This window comes from Convolutriloba macropyga, chromosome 7 (genome assembly GCF_964194025.1).
Source record: "Convolutriloba macropyga chromosome 7, txConMacr16.3, whole genome shotgun sequence".
Classification (NCBI taxonomy): Eukaryota; Metazoa; Xenacoelomorpha; order Acoela; family Convolutidae; genus Convolutriloba; species Convolutriloba macropyga.
In genome coordinates, this window is record NC_134474.1 from 74,261,755 (window position 1) to 74,286,610 (window position 24,856).

A 24,856-nucleotide genomic window follows, 5' to 3' on the forward strand; every position below is an offset into this window, starting at 1 on the left:
GATAGTTCATTATTAGCAGCGGGCATTTGTGAGTTTTAAAAGGTGCTGCATAACGTAAATAATCGATTAAACTGCTTGATGGGGCCAGCAGATGTGGAATACGATTCGGCTGAGATGAGAAACGATCTAATGAAACAATTTCTTGGAAACTTATGTGGGGGAAAAGACAAAAACAAAAGTGAAAAAAGTTATATTAATTGACCTTGCTTTCTTAACTTAGTTACAAACACTGTTTTGTGAACAAGCTGTCCTTTAAATTTTTTTAGAAATTTGGAAAAAATTAATGCTAGCTTGAAACATTTTCCCTGACAGCAGCCAAATAAGAACAGCCAATAAAAAAATTCAGAGTGGAACAGAAACATCACTGTTCTTGCCTCTAATATTAGAAATCGTTGAAGCTGTGACTTAGTTTCAAAACCCCAGTTTTCAAAAAAGTCCAAAAAAACGGCGCCTGTCTCAAACACTGTCAGTATTTCAATAAGGATAAATCTCGAGATTTAAAATTAATAAAACTCGAAATTAATAGTTCTCGAACAAATAGGTTTTGAATAAATGGTAATTTAAAAGCCAATTGCAAAATTGTTCAACTCAAAATAATAGCAGTAATAGGATTTTTTTAGATGTTTTTCATTAAAACAAAGAAGTTTAAGAGTTTTAAGGACCAGTTTAATAAAAAGAATAGATAGAGATTAAGATAAAATTAATACTGAGCTGAAAGTGCCAGTGTAAAAAATTGATAGATGTGGTGCCTGCTTAGTCACAATCATTTCCTCGCCTCTTCAAGGACCTGCTCTCTGTACAGTTATGTAATTATTTTAAAGTCTTTTGCTCCTTGATTTGACTTCTACATCGATCGCTTTCGCCTGCTGCTACAATATTAGGTTTTTGAGCGTTTTTAATGCACTCGACCGTCTCTTCTAAGCTCTTGGCAAACTCCCTAGGCTTCACATACCTTGGCAATGTTTTTGCATATGCTTAGAATTAGGCCCTTATATGCTTATATGCTTTTCACGTGTTTGTGCCCCGTGTGAGATGTGGTGTGCTGTGGAGTGGGTTTTTTGTGGCGAATAAGTGCGAAATGACTTTGTGATACATGTCTGTGTTTGATGTGTGTGCCTGTGATGTGTGTGTGTGTTTGTGGTGTTTATCTGTGGGATGAATGTGAGTGCTTAAGCGTGTGGTGTGTGTATATATGTTTGCTTGGTATGTGGTGTATGTGTGTTGTCTGCGAGCCTGTGGTGTGTCTGTGTGTTTGCTGAGTGCCTGTGGTGTTTGTGTGGCTTGTGCGTGTGTTGTGAGTCCTGTCTGAAAGGTGTGCATGTGTGGTATGTGATGCGTTTGTGCGTGCGTTTTTTTCGTTTAAGGTGTTTGTGGTATGTGTGAGGTGTTATTTGATGTTTGGTTTGGTGTCTGTGGTAAGTTAGTACGATGTGTGTGTGGCTCGCTTTTTTGTGGTGCGGGTGTGGTGGCTGAAGGGGGTGCGTGCGATATTGCGTGGGTGCGAGTGGTTTATGTATGTGTGGCCTGTGTCGTGTGTGCCTGTGGTGTTTGTGCTATTGTTCTGTTGTGTAAGTCCATTCTGTAGTGTTGCCTATTTGGTGTGTGTGGCGTTTGTGCGAGTAGTATGTTTAAGCACGTGTGTGTTGTCTGTGTGTATGTGTTTGGTATGCGGTGTTTGCACCTACTGGAGATTATTCTGTTAACTTCTCAGCAGGAAGCGACGTGAAGGAGAAGAGGCCACCATAGGAGGATCATAAGAGGCTCATCGAAGGTGCTGGCTGCAGTGACGGCTTCTTCAACCCATTACGGTTGTTGTCGTTTTGCGGTTTCTCGTAGGCTTTGATTAGGATTTTACTTTGCCCACGTTTGCCTGCACCTTTTCGGATTACGTTTTTTTAAGCGTTTTTGGGCTCTGCAACTCCCTTTTAAGTAGCTGGCACAGGCCATAGGTGTTTTTGACCTTTTGCTTAGGTTCAGGGTGGGATGGTCCTTTTTACCTGTGCCTGTTTTGGCTTCCTTTCGTTTCCTCTTCGGCGTTCGGCACAGGATTTGGTTTTCGGCTTTTCGGGTCTTGAGGTACCACGGGAGGTGCTGTATGTGTTTTTTGTGCGTGGTTTGCTTTTTGTTCTATTGGGGTGCAGGGGTTATTTGTGTGCGTGATCTCGTGCGTATGAGATGTGTCTCTGTGGTGTGTTAACAATCTGGGATATTTTCGGTTAGTGCCCCCCCCCCCCCCCAAAGTTTAGTAGGCGCATATAATTTGCACCCCCAATACTCACGTGCCATATTTTTACATAATGATTTACTATGTAATGGAACGTGCTCTTCGACTGTGGATGAATAACTTAACGATCTGGGTTGTTGTCTCTGTCGTGTGTTATCGATCTGGGATCTTTCCCGTTTGTGCCCCCCCCCCCCTCCCCAGTTTAGTAGGCTCATATAATTTGCAACCCCCCCCCCAAAACTCTCGTGCCATATTTTTACATAATGATTTACTATGTAATGGAATGTGCTCTTTGACTGGGAGTGAAAAACTTACTGCGGGCACAAACGGAAAAGATCCACGATGTGAGTATTTGATCTGTTTCTGCGATTCAAGTGGTGTGCGTGACTTTGGTGCCTGTGTGGTGTGGGTCTGTGTGTGCGTGAGGTGTGTTTGTGATTTGAGCACACAGATGTTGCGTGTGTGTGGTTGTTTTCGTGGTGTGTGTGTGGTTTATGCGCGTGTGGTGTATGTATGTCTGTGATGTGTGTCTGTTGTTTGTGTGTGGCCTGTGAGTGGTGTGGGTGTTGTTTTTGTGGCGTAGGTTTATTTTACTTATCTTTGCAGGACACGACGTGGAGAGGACAGGAAACCCGACGAGAATATGGAGAGCCACAGTGAAGGGGTTGGCTAGAGAACCTGGCGTCCTCTTCAAACAATTTCAGTTGGTGGTTTTTTGCGCTTTCTTCCTTGTAGGCTCTTTGCTTGGGCTTTTGCTGTGCTCACGTTCCACAGTGTCCTGCGGCTCTTACGATCAAGTTTTTTAAAGCGTTTTCGCTCTGTGCACCTCTTTAAATTTAGGTGTTGCCCTGCTTGGCGTTGCTTTCACCCATTTTTTCTAAGACTTAGGGTGAGATGGTCATTTTTGCCTGTGCTTAATTTTTGCAGCCCTTTCCACTTAGGTGTTTGACAAAGACTTTGGCTTTTCGGGTAATGCTGTTGTACGGGTGTGTGTGTTGTGTGTTTGTGTTTTTCTGTGATGTGTTTCCGTTGTGTGTGCGTGTGAAATCGTCTGTGCGTGTGGTTCATGTGTTGTAAGTGTATAGCATGTGTGTCTGTATGGGTACGTTTGAGTGGTCTGTGATGTTTGTGTGGTGATTGTTTGTTTTATGTAGTGTGTGTTCATTCCATGTGTGTGTTGAGTTTGTATGGTATATGTGTGTTGCGGTGTGTGTGTGTGTGTGAGAGTGAATTTGTTTTGTGATGTGTATGTGCCTTGGTGTGTGTGTATGTTTAGGTATATAGTGCGCTGTGTAATTGAGTGCCAAATGGCGTTGTCTTCTAATTTCACTTCAGAAACAGTTGAGAAAAAGCGTCAATCGAAGAAAACATAACCTACTGACGTCGGACGAATTGCTCTTAAACCTCCGGTGAGCGCTTGGCTTCGTCAGTAGCAAGCCACAGTTTAATGAGGCTAGCTTTAGCTGAATTGAAGGGGCGTGAGGTGAGCGCAGCGGGGGAGGGAGCTGATGGGGATGAGGGCAACAGTTGGGGGGTATAGTGGCAGCGGTGGGAGGGGGCGTTTGACTACACAGTGCCCTTACGGCCTGAACGATGTGACTGGGTGGGGATTGGGCGTGAAGCAAGGGCGGCTGATGGGGGTTGCTGTGTGTGTGTGTGTGGGGGGGGGGGAGGTGGTGGGTGGGGTCAACCTCTAAGAACCGCCCTTCACATCATAAGTATAAGTCTCCAAAACAGTTTCTGTGAGTCACATACTTGGGGACCAGAGAGTTGAAAGGCTCTAGAAACTAATACCCGCTTGGCGCTACCTGTTTATCCCATTTTGGAGGACGAAGAGTCAAATGGGTCAGAAAAAAATCAGTCAGGCAAAAAAATCGCCTTACAAAGATCAACCGGACTAAATTCTTTTGAAAGCAATTAAATATGCAACTTCTCATGAATTAAACTTACAATACCAAATACTTCCATTTCAATACCTTCTGAGGATTAAAGAAGCCACTTACTTCTACAACGTTTTGTAGAACAGAGCTCCAGTTTTCTATAAATCAGTGATTCGTACACTGCAATACCAAAAAAACAGACTAAATGTCCTCCATTTCAACTTAAAATAAAAATCATATACCATTGACAACTTCATCATATCCAATCCAATTACTAATAGTCTTAAATTGCGAAAAAACCAAGGCCCATTTCTTTAAGAAATTTGAAACTTCTCATAATCTATGTTACGGGAGCCTACCATGGAGACTTTAAATGCAGTTAGTTACCCAATTTTAAATCCTTAATTGATACAACTTTCCTCAGAATAGCGTTAATTAATTTGTACATAAACTCCCGTTGGCATGGTATGTATATCTGTCTTTGGAATTCAAGCGTTCTTTTTTACCCAACGAGTGACTTTTTAAGAGGAATTCATTATAGAGCAGACATTGGAATGAGCTTCCTTCAGCGTTTGTAAACTTTAACGTTGAGAATTTCAATTGTGAGTTGGTAGGATCTTTTCTATTATTAGCGTTCAGTAGGTTAGGCAACTCCAGTTATGGTTACGTGTCATTGTTTTAGATCATGTAAATTTAAAGCACGTGCGGGAGGCAGATAGTAGGCACCCACTACGTTGGAGGGGGTTGTGCGAGGAAATATTGAGATCGTGTATCTTTGCATTTTAAATTCATAACAATTGTAATACAAAAAAGAAGCAAAATTTAGGAAAATTGCCAAAATAGTCGCGAATAATTCGTTTGATCTCATTTCTAGTTTAATAAGCAGTACTAGAAATAGTTATTTCTAGTAATGCTTATTAATGCATGAAAAGGAGAATTTCATCTTTGAGTCAAGTATACAGCCGCAAAACCCTTTGGTTAAATAAATTCTTGAGTAGAAATTAATAAATATTTAACATAAATATTCATGACAATAATTAAAGTTAACAAAAACATTTGTCAGCAAAAATGTTAAAAATATTTAACAAAAAAACAGTTCAGATTCGGCCCAGGACTTGATGAACACTGTGGTGTTACCTTTGCAATGTCTGTAGAGCAGGTATGAATAGAACTCTTCCTCCTGGGACTAGAAGGGGTCTTCTATGGAAGCAGCCTGACACCACCATCGCCTCATTTGGACCACACGTTCGAAACATCTTCTAATTCACTGTTTACTTCACTAACGTGAATGAACTGAAGCCTTTGTTAACGAGATATTAAGGCTGCCGGCTGACGAGTAGTCAAATTTCAACCAAACTGATCTGAAAAAATTTATCAATTTACTCAACATCTCGATAAAATTTAACCTTCATTTGAGCAAAACAAAACGGAGCATCGTTTCCCCGGAAGAAAAGAGCAACGCGAACTGAACAGAACATTATTTGCGAAGTCGCAGGAGTCCATTTTAACTTTATGATACGAAAAACTACTATTCACGATCAACTTACCAAAAGCTGTGATATAGCTTTCATCTTGGAACTGTGTCAAAAGGAAAGATTCATTCTAAGATTGGTAGCACATTTTAACCGAGTGATGCGGTAGAGGGCGCTACTTCACGCCATAAATTTATATCTCGGCAAATTCGATTGGTAAATTGGATTGTGAATTATACATGAATAACCTTTACAAATTTAGAAAAAGCCGCGTTTAACAAGCAGTGCAGAAAACTCTCCAGTTGTCTCAGGCAATTCTATCTCGATTAAAAAACATTACGGAAGTTTTGAAAATTAAACTCAATGCTATCAAATTTTAATTAGAATTTTTGAATTTGGGATCAAATCGATATTTAAATGAAGTTTTAAATCGATATTTAAATGAAATAACTAATGAAAATCTTTTCAGGAAATTGTTCATAAAATTAGGGATCTACAATTAAGGCAGTATCGTTTTAACTGAAAACATATTTGGATAAAGGAATCAAATGAATACACGGACCTTCTCCTTATGAAAGTGTCAGAAATCCTGTCTACGGAAGTGGTGCGGGTTTTTCGTTGGTGAGTGAGGTAATCTGTAAACGTAACATAGATAATCGGCTTTCAGAACCTTGGCACCATGATGTTCGAGCCTGGCTTTGATCTTCTGTTATGCTCACACCCCAAGAGTAAAGTCCCAAAACTGCTTGAAATTTTTAACAGGCAATTCTATCTCGAAAAAACATTACGGAAGTTTTGAAAATTAAATTCAATGCAATCAAATTTTAATTAGACTTTTTGAATTTGGGATCAAATCGATATATTAATGAACTTTAAACATTATTGTACAAACAGTTTAACTATGCTTTTCAGTTGCTTGTTACTGGGGGCAGCTTTAGGCGAATCACTTCATTCTGTCTACTGTGTTCTAATTTTTGTTTCTAAGAAATAAATTCTTCTTGCTCCTCTAAAAAATTGCCTCCATCAAACAGGAAAACCATTTAAAACAACCACTTGAGAGAAGAAAAACCCGCTCGAGATATTATGAAAAAGATATCAAAACCAAAATTTAGTAGGGCCGTGGGCTTTACGGATGTATATCTAAAAAATTATTCAAACCCAATCAACTTCAAAAGGCCTCACCTACAATTTACTTCATCAAAAGATGCCCATATTCGCCAGCTGTTTGTTCCGAATAAAACGTTATCGGTCGACAGACTGAACACATGAATTGCTAATGTACGTTTTTCGCTCTATTGGTAAATTAAATTCTGAACAATATATGAATAACCTTTACAAATATAGAAAAGAGCCGCGTTTAACAAGCAGTGCAGAAAAAGCTCTGCAGTCGCCCAAGTCCAACACATTCAAAATTTATTCTTTAGCCTAGGGAGGCTCTAAATTGTTCAACTTACTGTTTGGAAACATATTACAGAAAATTCTGCTAAGATAACTTATGAAAAACTTTTCAGGAAATTGTTCATAAAATTAAGGATCTACATTTAAGGCAGTATCGTTTTAACTGAATACAAATTTGTAAGGAATAAAATGAATACACAGACCTCCTCCTTATGAAAATGTCAGAATTCCTGTCTATGGAAGTGCCAATCTTCTGTAAAGCTGCCAGCCCTATATTAAAGTCCCAAAACTGCTTGAAATTTTCTATTAGGAAATTATCTCAAAAACATTACGGCAGTTTTGAAAACAAAAGTCATTGCTATTATATTTTAATTTTTTTGAACTTGAAATCAAATCATTATTTAAATAAGCTTTTCAAATTATTGTAGAGTCAGTTCTACGATGCTTGTCAGTTGCTTGTTCCTGACGCAGTTCTAGGCGAATCACTTGATTCCTTCTGCTGTCCTCTAATTTATTTTAACTTTATAAAAGAAAAAAATCTTAACATGGCCTCGCCTCCATCACCATCAACAGAAAAAGCATTTGAAAAACTGCGTTCAATTCCGAAAATTTCATTACCACTTTAGCAATTTCCAGGACCTACCAACGTAAAATAAAAAAAGCATTAAGACTCAATTTCCTCTTGCTTGCATTTTATCCAGACTTAATAGCCAAAAATCCTTATAGGTCTAAAAAGGTATCTTAGATGATTAGTTGTTACAATTTTACAAAATAATATTTCAAAAGATATAAATCACGTTTCAAATCATTAGGTATAGAGAGAAATTACACTTTAATTACATTAATTACACATGAGAACAAATCAAAGTTTGTATTATAGCTATTGTTTTAAGAAATCACGAAAATTTGAAGTTACGCCATGAAACTATACAAAAACTATGATTTCTAGAATTTGCAACAAACTGTTTAAAGAAAAAAATCTCTTAAAATTTCTTTTAAACAAAGCGTAATTACATAGCCCAAATAAAAAATTTATAGGTAACTTGTTCAGAACTTCAATACCTTTTCGGACCACACCTTCATCGTAGTGTTTGTTCTTTATAACTGTTTGGTGAAAAACTTTCCAGTTCTTTGATGTTTATAGCAGTCAAAATAGGTAGCGAGAGTCCATTATTACTGTTGAATGCTAGCTTTCGATTAGTAATTAAGAGGATGAGGTAGCAGTTTCATCTGTAGTCAAGGAGACGAACAAGTAGTATTTTCTGTAGCTTAATATCTGTAGATGATTCGAATTTAGAACGGTGATAACACGCTTTTACCGCCCAGATTAATTGTTTTTCTAAGGTAACGATTAAATTGTTATCAAATGTGCTCAATAGTACGGCTGGATATTGTAAATGGCTAATTACTAAAACAAATTAACCATAACGGGAAGTAGCTTTTTTGGTAGGCAGTCTTTTAAGTTCTACAAGAATTTAATACTTGGGGCCATTTTCGAGAGCAGATTCTTAACCTCTGTTTGATAGTTGAGTTTATTATCTACAGTTACACCCAGATATTTCACCTGTTTTCTCTTCAATTTCTTGCTCTCGAATTTGTAGTGATTGTGGTTGATTCTTTATGCCAATTACAAAAAATTCAGTTTTATCTGCATTTAATTTAAGTGCCACTGACATCAAGTAATCCTGTATAACTTCTATTGAGTGTTCAAGTTACTTTTTACAAATATCAAATTTGCAATGTGAAGTCAAAAGAAGTATCGTCAGCGTATTGGATAATTGCACACGTTTTTAGCTCAAGATCGTTTACAAAAAGATCGAACAAAAGCGGTCCTAGAACTGTACCCTGGGCACCCCCCGATATAATTCAATCCAGTCAAAAGTTTCATCATTCACAATTACATTTTGCATCCTACGGCTCAAGAAACTTAACAGAGTTTTAACTGATGAATCAAGGAATTCAAGGCTTGAGAGATCGAGAAGCGCACATGCAGTAAACTTGTTTTTATTCAATTCCTTTCTAACGCGCTCAGTGAAGTGGACTACTAGGTCTGTGATAGAATATTTTCTATTGAAACAAATTGTCTGTTGGTTAAGACTTCTTTGTATGCAAACAGTCTTCCATCTTCGCTTTGTATTGTTTCTCAAAAAATTTTGAGAGCAGGTGTAATAGAAACTGATCTATAATTGTTTGGATTATCTGTCTCACCTTTTTGGAAAAGGGGAACCACATTGGTTAATTTTAACTCTGAAGGGAATTTTTCCTCTCTTAGGTGAGCATTGAATAGTTCTGTGAGTGGTCTTGCTAACACTGCCGATGTACAACTAGAAGCTCAGGACTTGTAAGGATTCACGTTTTGTAATGAAACGGATTGAAAAGTCATTTTTTGCAACTCGAGCAAAAATTTTGCTTTAAGGGAGCAGGATATTAAAAAACAGTGCCTAATTTGCTAAATTTTACAAAAATTGCTTTTTTGCTCTGTTAAAATATTACCGAATGAGTTTCTTACACTTTCAATAGAAGTGGCTGTTTAACTGCAATTTTTAACTTCATTTATTAAATTCCAATTTAAGCGCTCGGATTTGGATGTTTGAATAAGCTGTTTTTGAAAGGAGCAGAAATAATAATAAAATAGGAACCAACGGTGTTTTCGTTTTCCCCAATATTAACGAGTTCACATTCACTTAAGAGCTTGTAACGTTTTCAAACAAGTTTTTTTTGCGCATCTTGGTTTGAATAAAATTCAAGCCAGTTTGGACATTCTTTCGTTTTCCGAAATTCAAATTTATTATAGTTCCTTTTGTCAAATTGATGTTTGATCCGCGCTCTTTTTTTGTCTCAATGACAATTTTAAAAAAAAATAATTTTGCCAAATGATCACGGCTGATCAATGAGTCGAAACTGGCAACCATTACCTTCAGGTACTCATCGGTTACCAGAAAATCTTATGAGCGCTTTATTGTTGGACGTGACTTTCGTGGGGTACTCAACATTTATTGGATTCAAATCGAATGATCTGAAAACGGTTTCCAATTGTTTTACATTTCTGCAGAAATAATTCAAATTATAGTCACCCATTAGAAATATTGGCCTGTTTTCAGTAATCGCATTATCAATGTTTAGAGCCAAATAGTCCAGAAATTCACCATGTTTTCTTTTTTAGGGACAGTACGCAATGTCAACCAATGCTTTCTGATTATCGTTATTTTCATTTCTACCCACAGGCTCTCAAAACTTTGAGTTGGCTGGTTCAAATCTATGTTTAATTTACCTTGGAACTTTTTTGCAAAAGCAGTACCCTTTGCTTATTCCGAAACAATTGAATGAGTTTTTGTAAGGATTCACTGAAAGATCAGAATCGGTGTCACTCAGTCAAATCTCTGTTCTTCCAAATACACAATTAGTCCCAATATCATTAATTACAGCCTTAGGTTGTACTATTTTTTTTAGTTATGCTAAGAGCATTTAAGAACATTTTGAAATTATCTGGTTGTTTCTTTGAGATTTCAAACACGTCTTTATAAGTGGAGAGCGGTCCAGGATTGAATTCGATGTCTCCACTTTTTAAAGGAAAAAATAGGCCAATTATAGCTTGTAGTAGAAGACTTGATACTAGGAAAAGCGTTAGATATAAAATTCCTATCGAATTAATTTTGTTTACTGTTCATTAATAATTATATCCGCTGATCTGATCAATGTAGCCGTGGGAATAGAAGAAGCCACATATGCCGCGCGTGACTTCAAATTAGGAGTTGAGTGCACACATTAACGAATACTTGGCCTAACAATGAGATCAAAACAGAAACCGGAAGTTAATAAGGGCTCTAAAAATTAGTAGACCGAGGTTGATAGTAATTACCACAGTACAAATTGAATGAAGTGAGAGTTGTTTCTAATAGGCATTTTATACGATAACAGTTCAGATAGACCTTTACAACAGTTCAGATGAACATTGTCCTGATAAATCTGGTTGCAGTGTGCAACGCTATTATTCACCATTGTTACAGTGCGAAAGATTTCGTTTAATCAAATGATAATGCTACTACCAAAAACAATTTCGACTTGCTCTGTGGTAAGAGTTCGACATGATTGAACATTTTTATGTTCAATCGCGTCGAACTCTCTTACCTTCTCAGCAAAAGAGACCTTTGCTTTTGAAACAGTAACCTGTTCAAGGGTGGCGTCGGGTGCTTCGTCAGCCCATGAAGAAGAACCTCCTCATTGTCGATTTCCCTTTAATAATTCTTTTTGATAACTTGATAAACTTTTTCGATAAAGCGTTCTTTGCTTTCAAGTTTTTTGATATAAATCTAAATATAGTTTGTACGATACTTTTTTTTCATCGCTGGCCAATCTTCAAGGGGAGTGGTACAGCGAGGCAGGGCAAATAAGAGGGGTGTTCGGATACATCAATTGACATTTTCAATGACTTGTAGAGTTTCTTCTGTACGGATGTACAGTTTCAAATATTTGCTCAAAGTTTACGCCAAATTCACGCTTCATTTTGATTACAAAAGCATTTGAAGGTTACTGGTTTAGAACGTTTCAATTCGCTTTCTGAAAGACCAATAGGTTGCGTTATTACGAAAAATAGTTATAACTATTTACTGTAACGAAGTTTCTGAGCTTTTAATAGCTTGTTTTTGTTAAAAAAAGTTATTTTGCGCCCAATTCATTTTTAATTGAATTGCGACGTTCTCTGTTATTTTCAAATATTGAGATTGTTGGAAAACAGTGTTAAGGAAAGAACAGAACTACTTTGGTGGGGCCAGCAAAAAAACATGAAAAACCAGAAGTATTACAGCTCTCCCCTATCACGGATACTACAGACAGAGCACACAGTTATCAACTTTGGACCTGTTTGGTAGTACGTCAAAATCATTCGAGCATATGCTGCTTTTGGAGTTAACGTCATAAACGAGAAGAACGTCAGCGATGAGTTAGCAAAATTGAGTTCTCCGACCTAAAACATACAAAACTCCCAGCTACCCACAGAAAAAATCCTGAACACAAAAACGAATAATTTTAACAACCGATCTGGAACAGCAAGTTCTTCATTTGATCCACTCAGCCATAGCTTTAATCCACCGAGCGAAGCCTCGATAATAGTTCAGAGAATTCAAGCATGAAAATTACGAAAAAAACAGCAAGACATGTGAAAAAATATAATTCATAAAATCGACTAAACAAAGGAACTGACAATCAATACCAATCCACCAACATCAAACTATGTCAGTAAACAAAGCACACGATTCGGCATGCGCAAAAAATAATAGAAAACAAAAATATCTCATCGATTTCTAACTTGTAGATATCTTGTGGATATCAAAAATGAATCTTGTTGAAAAACAAAACAACAATTAGCAATTCTGTTAGACGAAAAGGTGACCAAAAGAACAACAAATTTGGTCAAGGTTTTATAAAAATCACGAAAAACTATGATAAAAAACAACAAATGGTACTACGTAAGGCAATGAAAGCGAAAGTTTAAGCCGATAAATTGACCAAAATTACGCCGCACTGAAAGGGCAATGGGAATTGTCAATTTTGAGAACAAAGCGAAAAGAACACACAAGCCTAAACCAGCGAGACTCAAAAATCCAGTAAAATTTTCTCTACAGATAACATTTATAAAATCCAATAATATTGATAAAGTCGAAAAACACCACCATGAACGCATATCAACAATTTAATCAATTATGACTCAGTAACTGATTACCATTGTCACCAATGAGACATATTATAAGACAATATGAACAGTAAAAATGGGCAGAAACAATTTGTGGCAAAGTCATAGAGAGCATTGGCTATGAAGAAGCAATTCAGTCGATTACTTAAACCTCATTATTAAAGGATCACTGATCTGCTGATGATTAATCTGATTAAGTGATTGAAAACAAACAGTACAAATACATGCAAAACTAAAACCAGCTTATAGTGTCAAAGTCATGAGAAACAATATGAACTCACACCATTAGCTGGATTCATTGTTGCCGCATTATCAAACATTAAAATCTGCCATGAGACTAAGTGATAAGATGACAAAAAGAACCACAAAAAGGACATGACTCTCAAAAGAAAATATAACTTTAAAATTACACAGCTTCTATTACGTATCATCAGGGGGCCAAGACTAGTCGTTAATGAGAATACAAAATAGGACAACAAAAAGAACTATATAAAGGATCAAAACAATCAATTAGATATTTTATACAAACAGTGTCTAAGTTGTATAAACCAATAAGTGCCCTTTGATCAATTCAGAATATATAATAATGCGTTACTAGATCACATGTATGACCTTTGAAGAAAATAGTCAAAAAGAGTCAGGCGAAATACATAAAAATAAAGTAAAACTGGCGCATAAAAAGCTTGCATTTAAAAACTTAAAATCTGTTCAAACACAAATTTGATTTAAATGCCTAATTTGATATGCCCTTCGAACCTACTCGCTTTTTCACTCCCTTCAATACTCCAGCGGGATTAAAATCACTCAGATTTGACCTCTCAGGGAAATGAAGTTGAAAAAATGTGAAAAGTAAAAAACATAGCAGGACAAGTCCTGACGTACAATTCAAAGAATTTTCATTGAATAAACAGAAAAACTAGACCTAGAATGGACTATGAGTGAATTGAGAAAACCATTTTTAAAAAATCAGATCAAAAAATAAGAAAAAAACAATGTCAAAATGCCACATGTGAACAAAAAAAACCACTAGCGAGAAATGAAATTTTAATTCAAACAAAAAACTAGGCCTAGAATGAGCTGTGAATGGATTGGTAAAACCATTTAAAAAAATCCGATCCACAAAATCGGAAAAAAACAGTAAAAATCAGAGTGAAATTGCCGCATGTGAACAAAAAACCACTACCGAGAAACCGAATTTTTGTTCAAACACCATTTTCGCACTCTACTTTAAAATTAGAGCGAAAAAAATTCATGCCGCAAAACCACTCGCCTTTTCGCTCCACTTCCTGTTTCGGCGTGACCAAAATCACTACTCCAATTTGACTTCAAAAATCATGAAAATGTGTGAACAGATCTTAAGAAAAAGACAGCGCCCCAATACAATTCAAAGTCTTTGAATTGTAAAAAAAAGTCAGCGCACCAATAAAATCCAAATCATCTCTCCATCAGGTTTAAAATCTCATCTCCCAGAAATTTCTCTCGTGCTAAAACTCTTTAGCCCCTGTGCTTAAACAGTTGACTTGATGTTTAAAATATTCTAAGCAAGTTGCCTATTTTTGTTGATCGGCTGAGCAGCATCGGTTCATAACCTAAATAGAAATAGACTGAAGCATCAAATGAACTATTTTAGTTCGAACACTTTAATTAAAATTTTGAGCAATATTAAATTTTTCTGACTAATCATTTTACATGGTAAAAATGGAAAAAGTAAATAGCTGGCAGATTCCAAGAAAACTACGGGAGATCCCTAAACCAGTCCCAAAAACATTTAAAAAATGACCGAAAAGAAACTGCAGTCATTGCTGAGATCTCATATTTCGATTTAGAAAAAATTGAATAACTTATGTGTTGTTAATATTAGATGACCTCAAATAATCAATTAGGGTGACATACTCAGTTGACCTTATCTCCATGAACTAAAGTAAGAGAGTTGTTTTGAAATTGAGGGGTCATTTTTGAGAGTGAGGTAAGCCATGTATGATCAAAAACTTAATCACACGAAAGAAAATAACTGTTTCTACTACGAAAAAAAGACGGTCACGCAAGCATTTCATTAAAAATTGAATAAATGCATGAACGAAATATTGATTTGACGTGAGCCAAGAAAAAGAACCGACAAACATCAGCAAAAAGCTCTCAAAAGATTGGCGAGAATTTATCGTCCTCATTAGCTAGCTGCGAAGTTTCTGATTGGGTAAGGAGGAAGTGGGGGAAGGGTCAAAGGAGGAGTGGTAAAACAACCGCCATTCACACTATGAATTGGTCGGTTCACAGTATGAGTGTTTCGGTGAATTGCATACCGTAAGGCTCTAAGAAATCTCAATACCCTCCGGGCGCTACATGTTTATCTCGTTTTTGAGTATGAAAAGTCAAAAGGATCAGTCAGACGAAGAGTCGCTCAAACGAAAAACCGCAAAAAACGACAAGAAAAATATTGAAACTTCCGTTGAAAGCAATGAAACACGTAATACTATTTAACACTAAAAAGCGTTTGACTTTTAAATTAAGTTAAGGGACAGAAGGACAAAAAGAACAAAAGACGAAGGATTGTTTTGAAATTCAGAAATAAACAATATTTAAGAAAAACTAAGCTGCAAGCCAAAAAAATTAACTGGATGAAATTCCGTTGCAAGAGAGCTGACGAAATTTTTCATTATCTCGAACGGGAATAATTGCTCTCGAACGACAGGCGGGTGGAAAAACATTTGAACCCGCCGGGATTCGAACCATTGCCCTCCCGCTCCATTACCAGATGCACTTCCCACTCAACTATCAGTCACTACTTTTTGCTAGGCTGCAACCAATTTTATAAAAGCAATAAGCTTTATTTCGGAGTGAGAGCAATAGAGATCACTCAAAAATGAAGAACGAAAGCGTGGAGAAGATACTTGAGAAGTAAAAGCATGTTCTAGATGAAAAGCGCAAAACGGTCAAGCAAAAAATCTGCATAAAAAGACCAAGACGTTCACAATAATTGCTATAATTTTCGTTCAAGAGCACTTAAACAAACTGAACAACAAATTCAAGCACAACTCAAAAAATTTATGAAAAACATTTTCAAAGTTCAAAAAACCATAGGCTAGCAACTGAAAACAATAAACAGCTTCACCTATGCTTTTTCATTAAAAATCATGAAACATATCCGCATTGAGACTAAGTGGTGAGACAAAAAACAACTAAAACGGGCCAAAGTGCAAGACTCTAATATTTGAAACCAAGAGTTGAAGTCGCAAAAATCGTCAGATATCTGCATAAAAAGATAATGTGATTACGCAACAACTAGGATGCACGCCATTAGAATACACGTATCGTATCTGAAAGCATTTGAAATAATGCGACAAAAACTGTTAAAACAGAAGTCAAATTGCCGCACGTGGAAGAAAATTCTTTCAAATAACGAACAATTTTCTGAAGATCAATTCCTCAATTCCACTTTGAAAGCATTTTCAAAAGAAACTACTCTCTGAAACTAATCGCCTTTTCGCTTAATGTACTACTCCAGCATGACTAAATTAGCTGCTGATATCTGACTCATTGTTTACATCAAAAATGTCGAAAAGTTTGAGAACAAAGCTTTGAAGATAATCAGCGCCAAAGTTCAATCCAAGTACTTGAATTTTGAAAAAACATAGCCAGCCGATTGCCGGAAAAAAGCCGCGATAGACGCTTCTGGCCTTCCATGGAATTCAAACAATTAAAGCAATAAGATAGAGATTGACCACCAGTCCCTTAATAGACCACCAGACTTTTTGGGTTAGATTCGGATTGTCATTTTTATGAGACATATACGCTCTATAAGTAAGTCCTAATAGTTTTTTGCAAATTTAATATTCTAAATCAAAAACCCAAGACTCAATACTGAAGAGTTCGGGTATTTACCTTTGGCACTGCACTACTTGGATGCACACTATTGAACTTAAACTAATAAATGTTCATAAAAATTCATGAAGTGATTTCAGAAGTCATTTTGTTGAGTGAGGTAATTCACGCAATTTACCTAAAAGCAGAACAAATGACGTCACGTACACAAACTTTAACTGCAAAGCAGTAGGAGTCACTGAAAATGAAAAGGTCAATGGTCGCCAGAATCATCGATTGAGACGACGAATTAAAAATCATCGAAGGAAAAGTCCTGAAGTACCATTCAGAGTTGTATTGATTTATGCCGTGACAAACATTAACTCCAATTTAAAAGGCAAGTGAGAGCTGTTAGTAATGAGACTACGCAAAAAAAACAACACCAGAACAACAAAAACAAGCAAGACTAAAAATTCAAGTTTTATTTTTTTGAAAAGACAGGATCATCATCAAAAAACAACTGCTATGAACCCAAACTGCCAACTATACCCCTCTATTTCTCATTAGCAACCTGTCATTAAATATCGATGAGTCCTCTCACCAACAAAACTGAATATTAAGATAAAAATAACCAATAATCGCTATAAAACTCGCTGAAACCTTTTGAAAACACTTAACATAAAAGTCAAAACGCAACCGCTGCTGTAGGGTACAATTACATTAATTAATTGAGTCCTCAATGACCACCGATGAGTTCTGTCACCAATGAGATTAACTGATAAGACAGCAATAAGTACAACAATTACTGGCAAAACTAAAAAAAATCAAAGATTTAAAAAAAAACGAACAAGCGTATAAGTCACGAAAAACAATAGCTATGAACTGAAAGGCCGTGCTTTAATTGAAACGCTTTAAGCAACAATGAGACCTGTCGATAATTAGACTGAGTTAAGACGACAAAGTTGAAAAGAAAAACAACCAATCAGACCTGCCCTTGATGGTACTTAGTAATAAGACAACCGATAAATTTAAAAGGGGCCAAATCAAAAGATCACTAATATTTTATGACATCAAATAGTGGCAAAGTCATAAAAAGACTTAGCTGCCCCTCAATGAATTCAAGCAAAGGCAAATAGGCACAATTAGAACACATATTTGCCGTCTTAAAAGCACTGAAGGAGAGGAAACTCTGGAAACAAGTCAAATTGGCGCAACTGAAAAAAAATCCATGACAAACAACGCCAAATTGTTCGAACACCAATTTCTTACTCCACTTTAAAGGTATTTCTTTAAAAGTCACGCCTCAAACCTACTCGATTTTTCACTCCCTTTATTATTTCAGTGTGACCAAAATCACCACTCTAATAAATTAAATTATCACTGACGTGAAAAAGCCGAAAAAAGCTTGAACAGATCTTAAAATATATAGCCGGAAGAATTCCGCAAACGACTCGAAGTGAAAATTCACATAAACGCCATCCAACTACTCATCAGACAAAGCGTGCCTCCACTAATTTAGGATTATCTTGGAACAAAACCATAAAACAAAAAGTAAAAACAAAAAATCAAATCTGTTTAAATATAAAAATCTGATAAATTTTGTCATAAATTGAGACCCCGCAATAACTATCACTGCCAAAATTACTTCATAAAAAGAAGTAGTACCTACTAAAGCCACTTATGAGAATTTTTAAAAAATACTTAAGCCAAATTCTGAAAAAAATAGGCTCTTACAAACAACTTGGGACTAAAAAAAAACTGGAAATTTTTTAATATTACAAAGGCACATAGATCCAAAGAAAAAATCCTTTCTGCCAATAGGGTATCCAGATGCTCGCAAAACAATAGGCAAGTCATAATCGGCTAAGAAATTCGTCTAAAGAACAGAAAAAACCGAAAAACTGAAAAAAAAACTGCTTTAAAATGCCTCACGTGAGCAAAAAATTTCGTTCGCTTACAGATTTCTTTTCACACTTCAATTTATCGCTCTATAGAAAACAGTGATATGAACAAAAAACCACTCTCTTTTCGCTCCATTCTCCATTTTATTCAGCAAACAAATCACTCCAAATTTTTTCACATGTTTCATTTCCAATTTCAAATTCACTCTTCGAGTCGTAAAGAGACAGCGCACCAATACAATTCAAATTCTTTGAACTATAAAAAACACGATGTCCCCAGTAATAGCCACTATCGCTTCACGGCTATTAACAAGATGAGGGCAATAATAGCTCGCTATCCGAACTATTAGTCAGGATATCTTTCTAAAACGGTGGCTAAAATGTTCTGGTCCACCGCTGCTGTAGTATACTGGCCCACAAAATAGTTTTCAATGCAGAGTTGGCAGATGTTGGCAGCTTTATAAATGTACAAAAAATATTACAACATAGCTGGCAGATTGCCAGAAAATAGCCGCAATCGATTCGTAGATCGGCAGTCTAAAAAAACCAGTAAAAAAGACAGACCAAAAAAATTCGTCTTTTCATTGAAGGCTGATCTGTTATATTTTTATTAAAATCTGTATAAGTTATTGCTGCCTCTATTAGCTGATCTCAAATAACCTTCATTTAGACTGACACACACCCATTTGACCTTATCTCTTTGAATTAAAGTAAATAAAAGTCAATTTCAAAGTGAGGAAGTCATTTTTGAGAGTGAGGTAAGTCAAGTGTGACCAAAAATTTAATCACGCGCATGAACAAAAAAAATCGCTCCACTAAGAGCGAAAAATGACGTCACACATGCAATTCAGTTGAAATTGCATGAACGAATGAACAAAAAGTGGCTGTGACGTCATATGGTCGTAACAAAATATGACGACGAAATAAAAAACATAGCCGTAAGAATTCCGGAAGCGACTCGAAGCGTCAGAACTTCACTAACAAAACCTTAATTGCAACGGAAGCCACTACCTTTTGTATTAAATCATTAACTCACTACCTCCAAGGGTCTGCTCTAAAAATTGGTGAAACTTAAATCACTGTCAACAAGAGAAACAAAATGCAGCAAAATTTTATATTATTGAAAACGTTTGGTAACGTTAAAAAATCCAAAATAATTAAGGTGGTCGAAAACCTGATAGTCTGGAAAAGCTGACAAGGTTATCAATAGCCCTCAAATAATTCAATATTCTAATCTGAAAAAGATCGTGAAAGCAAACGGCAGATAATAATCTTAGAAACTACTTTTAATATTTTCAAAGAAAGCTCAAACTTAAGAATCAGAAAACACCTATAATTACACTTCTAATCACTGCGATTAAGAAAAAAAACAACATACACCTATTCCTTCTTGTACATAAGCTAGACAACATGATTTCATACTAAATCAAAAATAAAATTGATCATAGAAAAGACATAAGCAGCAGAATATTCAAAGGCAAAAAATTGTTTTAATTAATACCAAGACCGGAAAAAAGCTGTAGTAATTAGTCAGAAGTAGAAATTTTGGAAAAAGCGTGCTATCAAACTCTCAGTACTGCCTTATGTTGAATGAAATCAATTGCAAACCAAAGAAACGACGAAAATCTAAGAAAAAGTTGAAATCATTGATTTTTTACAACTGAAAAAATCAATATACCGAAAATAAATGTAGGTGCCAAGACAAAGCTAGAATGATACTAACTAGAATAATAATATGGGCACAATGTAATGAACACCGTAACAAAAAGTCATTCTTGATTTTTGAAAGTTGAAAGTCAATTTAAAAAACTCAAGAAAAACGAATACATTTCATTGTTCAGCATTCAAGACATAAGACAAAAGATAACTAGTCATCCGATACAAAGATCTATCCTTCTGAAGAGAACAAAAAGCAGGAAAAAGCAGAATTCATGAATACGAAACATTGAATCATTTTGCAAAAAAAATGGTCAAAGAACTTTTAAGTTAAGACTGCATTTATGAAAAAGTTTTAACTGTTTTTTCAAAACTTAACGCCAAAAAATGAATGAATTTTTATTGAAACGAAATTAAAGTCCCTCATGTTGCACAAAAAAACTATTTCTAGCAATTACAACCAAAATACAAACGAAAAACTGACGAAAATCGGAAAAAAAACTACCAAAATCGGATTAGCATATGTACAATTTTATGAAACAAAATTACATCGAGGTAGAAAGAGGCGTTGAGTATAGGAATTATCAAAGAGAAGTTGCAATATTAACTGATTTTTGACAAAAAGACGGTTAAAAGATCCAAAAATGAAGAAATTAATATTAAAAAAGCTAAAAATTAACTAAAAAATCAAGAATTATGTGTCAATTTTCAACTTGAAACGCATTTTCAGGCTCTGCAAAACAATGTGGTATCAATTTCCGAGGTTGACATTTTAATATAGTATCGAATAAAATTTATTTCTACAAGAAACCAAATTAAAAGCAAAAAAATTGGGCCACTTAGACGAAAAACGGCTAAAAACGGTTATCTATATGTGCAATTCAGTCAAAAACTACTTTTCAAAGTCAAAAAGTCATTCACTAAACGCAGCGCATGATCAAAAAACTTCTCTCCCTTAGCGAAAATCTGTTCACCAAGACAGCTTTTCTCACTTTCGCTTTTAGGTCAAAATGCCGCGTGAATAAATCTACTTCCTGTAAAAAAAACATAGCCGGAAGAATTCCGGAAGTGACTCGAAGCACCAAAACTTCACAAAAAGCTGAAGCCATTACCTTTTGTATTAAACCATTAACTCATTACCTCCACGGGTCTGATCTAAAAATCGGTGAAATTTAAACCACTGTCATCAAGAGAAAGAAAATGCAGCAAAATTTTATTATTGAAAACGTTTGGTAACGTTAAAAAAGTCGGAAATTTTTAGGATGGTCAAAAAACTGATAGCCTGACAAAGCTGACAGGGCCATCAATTGCCCTCAGATAATTAATCATTCTAATGATTCTAAAGCAAACGGCAGATAAAAACTTTTCAAAAAAGACAGGAAAGTCAATATTATTCAAAAAAGAGTGCTCAAACTAAAGAATCAGAGAACCACTACGATTAGATTTCTAATCACGGCAATTAAAACAAAAATAATGCATTATTCTTCCTTGTTGTTATATATGCTAGACAACATGATTTCAAAATAATTCAAAAATTAAATTAATAGAAAAACAAAAGCAACAGAATAATATTCAAAGGCAAACAATCGTCTAAAAACAATACCAAGCCCGGAAGAAAAATGCAATGAATAGTAATAAGTCGAAATGTTGGAAAAGACTTTCTAGCAAACTTTCAGTACTGCCTTATTTTGAATTAAATCAATTGCAAACCGAAGAAACAAAGATCTAAGAAAAAGCTGAATTCATTCAATTTTTTAACAACTGAAAAAACCAATATAACGAATACAAAAGTAAGTGCCAGGACAAAACTAGAATGATACAAACGAGAATGTGAAGAGTATGGACACAATGTTAGGAACACCGTAACAAAAAGACCAATTCTTGATTTTTGAAAGTTAAAAAACAAAATTAAAAAAATCAAGAAAAACCAGTACATTTCATTGATCAGCATTCGAGACATAGAAAAGACAACGAGTCATTCGAGACAAAAATCCAAATTGCTGAACAGAATAAAACAAGAAAAAGCAGAATTCAGACATACGAAACAATAAAAAAATTTGCAAAAAAGTGTTAAAAATATTTAAGACTGCATATATGAAAAAAATTTATCTGTTTTTTCAAAAACTTAACACCAAAAAATGATTGAATTTTTATTGAAACGAAATTAAAGTCCCTCATGTTCCCCAAAATACTATTTCTAGTAATTAAAAGCAAAATACAAACAAAAAAACTGAAAAAAATTGGCAAAAAACTACGAAAATCGGATTAGCAAAGGTACAATTTTATGAAACAAAATTACATCGAGGTAAAAGAGGCATTGAGTATATGAATTATCAAAGGGAAGTTGCCATATTAACTGATTTTTGACAAAAACAATCCAAAAATGAAGAAATTAATAGAAAAAACGCCAAAAATTAACTAAAAAATCAATAAATATGTGCCAATTTCGCATTTGAAACGCAATTTCAGGCTATGCAAAATACTGTGCTATCAATTTCCGGGGTTTACATATCAACATAGCATCGATTTAAAATTATTTCTACAAAAAACCAAATTACAAGCAAAAAAACTAGGCCACTTAGACGAAAAAACGGCTAAAAACGGTTATCTATATGTGCCATTCAGTCAAAAACTACTTTTCAATGTCAAAAAGTCATTCACTAAACGCAGCGCATGATCAAAAAACTTCTCTCGCTCAGAAAAAATTAGTTCACACTGCAATTTTACTCGCTTTCGCTTTTAGGTCAAAACATCGTCTGAACGAATAGTACTTCCGGTAAAAAAAAACCTTAAGAAAACCAATACTCCTCTTCGAGTCGTAAAAAAACCGAGAGAAAACCAATACTCCTCTTCGAGTCGTAATAAAAAAACCAAGAGAAGGCCAATAATAGCCCCAGCTATCGCTGTGCGACTATTAAAAACTTCAACCAAGTTTGCCATCTATGTTTCTAAGAATACAGCTAAAAACTTGCTCTCGAGCGTTTGTTTATTAAAGCAAAATAAACCACAATAACTCAAAGAAAATTAACCTCAATAAAAAATGGGTGAAAAATTACTGCATAAAATCTGCTTAAATTTGAACGTTTTGATTTAAATTCAATAAAATCTGAAATAATTATATTACATTAAATAACTGTATCTAACTAAAGACCCGAAATATTAAATAGCTTGACGTCTGATAAAACTCCTGTTGAATGATAAAATGGATGATTGCTAGGTGGGTAGATTCTGTTGGTCACTTGAATGCAGCTTTTTGCCCTGATGGAGTTCCTCCCAGAGCCTAAAACGAACATAGGTAATGATTGCATATTGAACAATTTTTCTTTATTCAAAAAGCTAACTCATGTAGCGCCACAATTCGCAAGACATTTATAAGAGATCAATCCATATCGTTTTTGAAAATGCATGGTTGTTCAAAGTAGAAAAAGTATTACGAGGGCCCTCAAACCCTTCGATTAGAAACCGCCCTGCACACCATTCTCGTCAGTTTCGGTGAATTTCATACCTAGAGACTTGTTAAGGCGTAAGGCTCTAAGAGAACTGTTCAATCAATTAATATTTTCCTGGCGTTACCTGTTCATCTCATTTTTGAGGACAAAAACTTAAAAGCGTCAGACGACAAATCGGTCAAGGGAAATATCGAATTAAAAACCATTTCAATAGCCATTGAATACCAGAAACGACCCCAAGAGTCGTGCAATATAATCCCTAAACTAAGCTTACCTCAATCAGAAATATCAAAGACAAAAAGAAATACCAAAACCATAAAACTGACATCGGAAAGACAAATTGCTCTCCAACGACAGGCGGGGTAGTTTAATTCAGGCGTAGATAACTCTTTTCTGAACGGTGAAAAAAAAATTTCAACCAGGGAGAAATTTGAACCCCCAACTTCCGCCGTTCTCAACATCAGCAAAAACCACTCAGCTATCAGGTTCTTGTTACTTCCTATGTTACAATGGGTTTTTTTCAGCAACAAATCTTTATTTTGGACTTCTTTAGAGCAATTGAAATCAATAAAAATGAAAAATCAAGCGTCAACAAATCACCTGAGAAGTCACCAACTATTCTAGCACAAAAAATGACAAACAAAAATTCCGCATAAAAACACGTTTACAACAATTGCTTCCAACTTTGTTCGACAGTAATTAATTGCCTAATCAATTTAAAATAATGCAGATGCGATTTTAGTTTAGGGGTGAGGGTAGATGGGGGACTGATTGCTGGTGCACTTCATGGGGGCATGATGGCGGGGAAGGTCGGTTTAGGGGAGAGGATGGTAGCTGGGTTTGGGTGGCGGGGTAGAAAGGTGGGGATAGTGTATGCAAGTAGTGTGTGTGTGGGGGGAGTAGGCAAGTGAGGGGGGTCGGTAGGCTTTGTAGATCTGCATTCTTAAAGGTCATAAAAAATAAATTTCCGTTTTCACTAATCGCTGTTTCTATTAGCAGCCCGCAAATATCCTGCAATTAGAGTGCATCAACTCAGTTGACATTGACATGATCTCATTCAATTGAAGTAAATAAGGGTCTCTTTAAGAGTGGGGAAGTCATTTTTGATAGTGAAGTTAAGTTACGTGAGACTAACCATGATCACGCGAATGAACAATGAAAAATGCAATAGTCAAAAATGCATGAATGAAGGAACAAAAACAATTTGATTTCATATAAGTGTGACAATCTTGACGATGAAATAAAAAACCGAGAGAACGCCTATTAAAGTTGGCTATCACAGCTATTAATTACTATATACTAGATACGAATCTACCGCTCAAGTCCAATGTTCAACAAATTGAACAATCTGAAAACAAAAAGTGAAGTCATGAAAAAAAACCCATAGCT

The 24,856-nt window shown here is 35.6% G+C and overlaps 2 protein-coding genes across 4 annotated transcripts in view; both read right to left on the reverse strand.

The window, feature by feature from the left end:
• LOC142343322 (flotillin-1-like) overlaps nt 1-5,483 on the reverse strand; it is a 44,900-nt gene extending 39,417 nt beyond the window's left edge. For all 3 annotated transcript variants that reach the window (XM_075395156.1, XM_075395154.1, XM_075395155.1), the window contains exon 1: nt 5,242-5,483. In XM_075395156.1, the coding sequence (XP_075251271.1) occupies nt 5,242-5,360 (119 nt within the window). In that variant the 5' untranslated portion in view covers nt 5,361-5,483. The remainder of the gene's footprint in view (nt 1-5,241) is intronic.
• A 17,587-nt stretch (nt 5,484-23,070) lies between these two features.
• Nucleotides 23,071-24,856, reverse strand: part of LOC142342533 (flotillin-1-like) — a 113,989-nt gene continuing 112,203 nt past the window's right edge. The window contains exon 9 of the mRNA XM_075393885.1: nt 23,071-23,298. Coding sequence (XP_075250000.1) covers nt 23,254-23,298 — 45 coding nt within the window. The 3' untranslated portion in view covers nt 23,071-23,253. The remainder of the gene's footprint in view (nt 23,299-24,856) is intronic.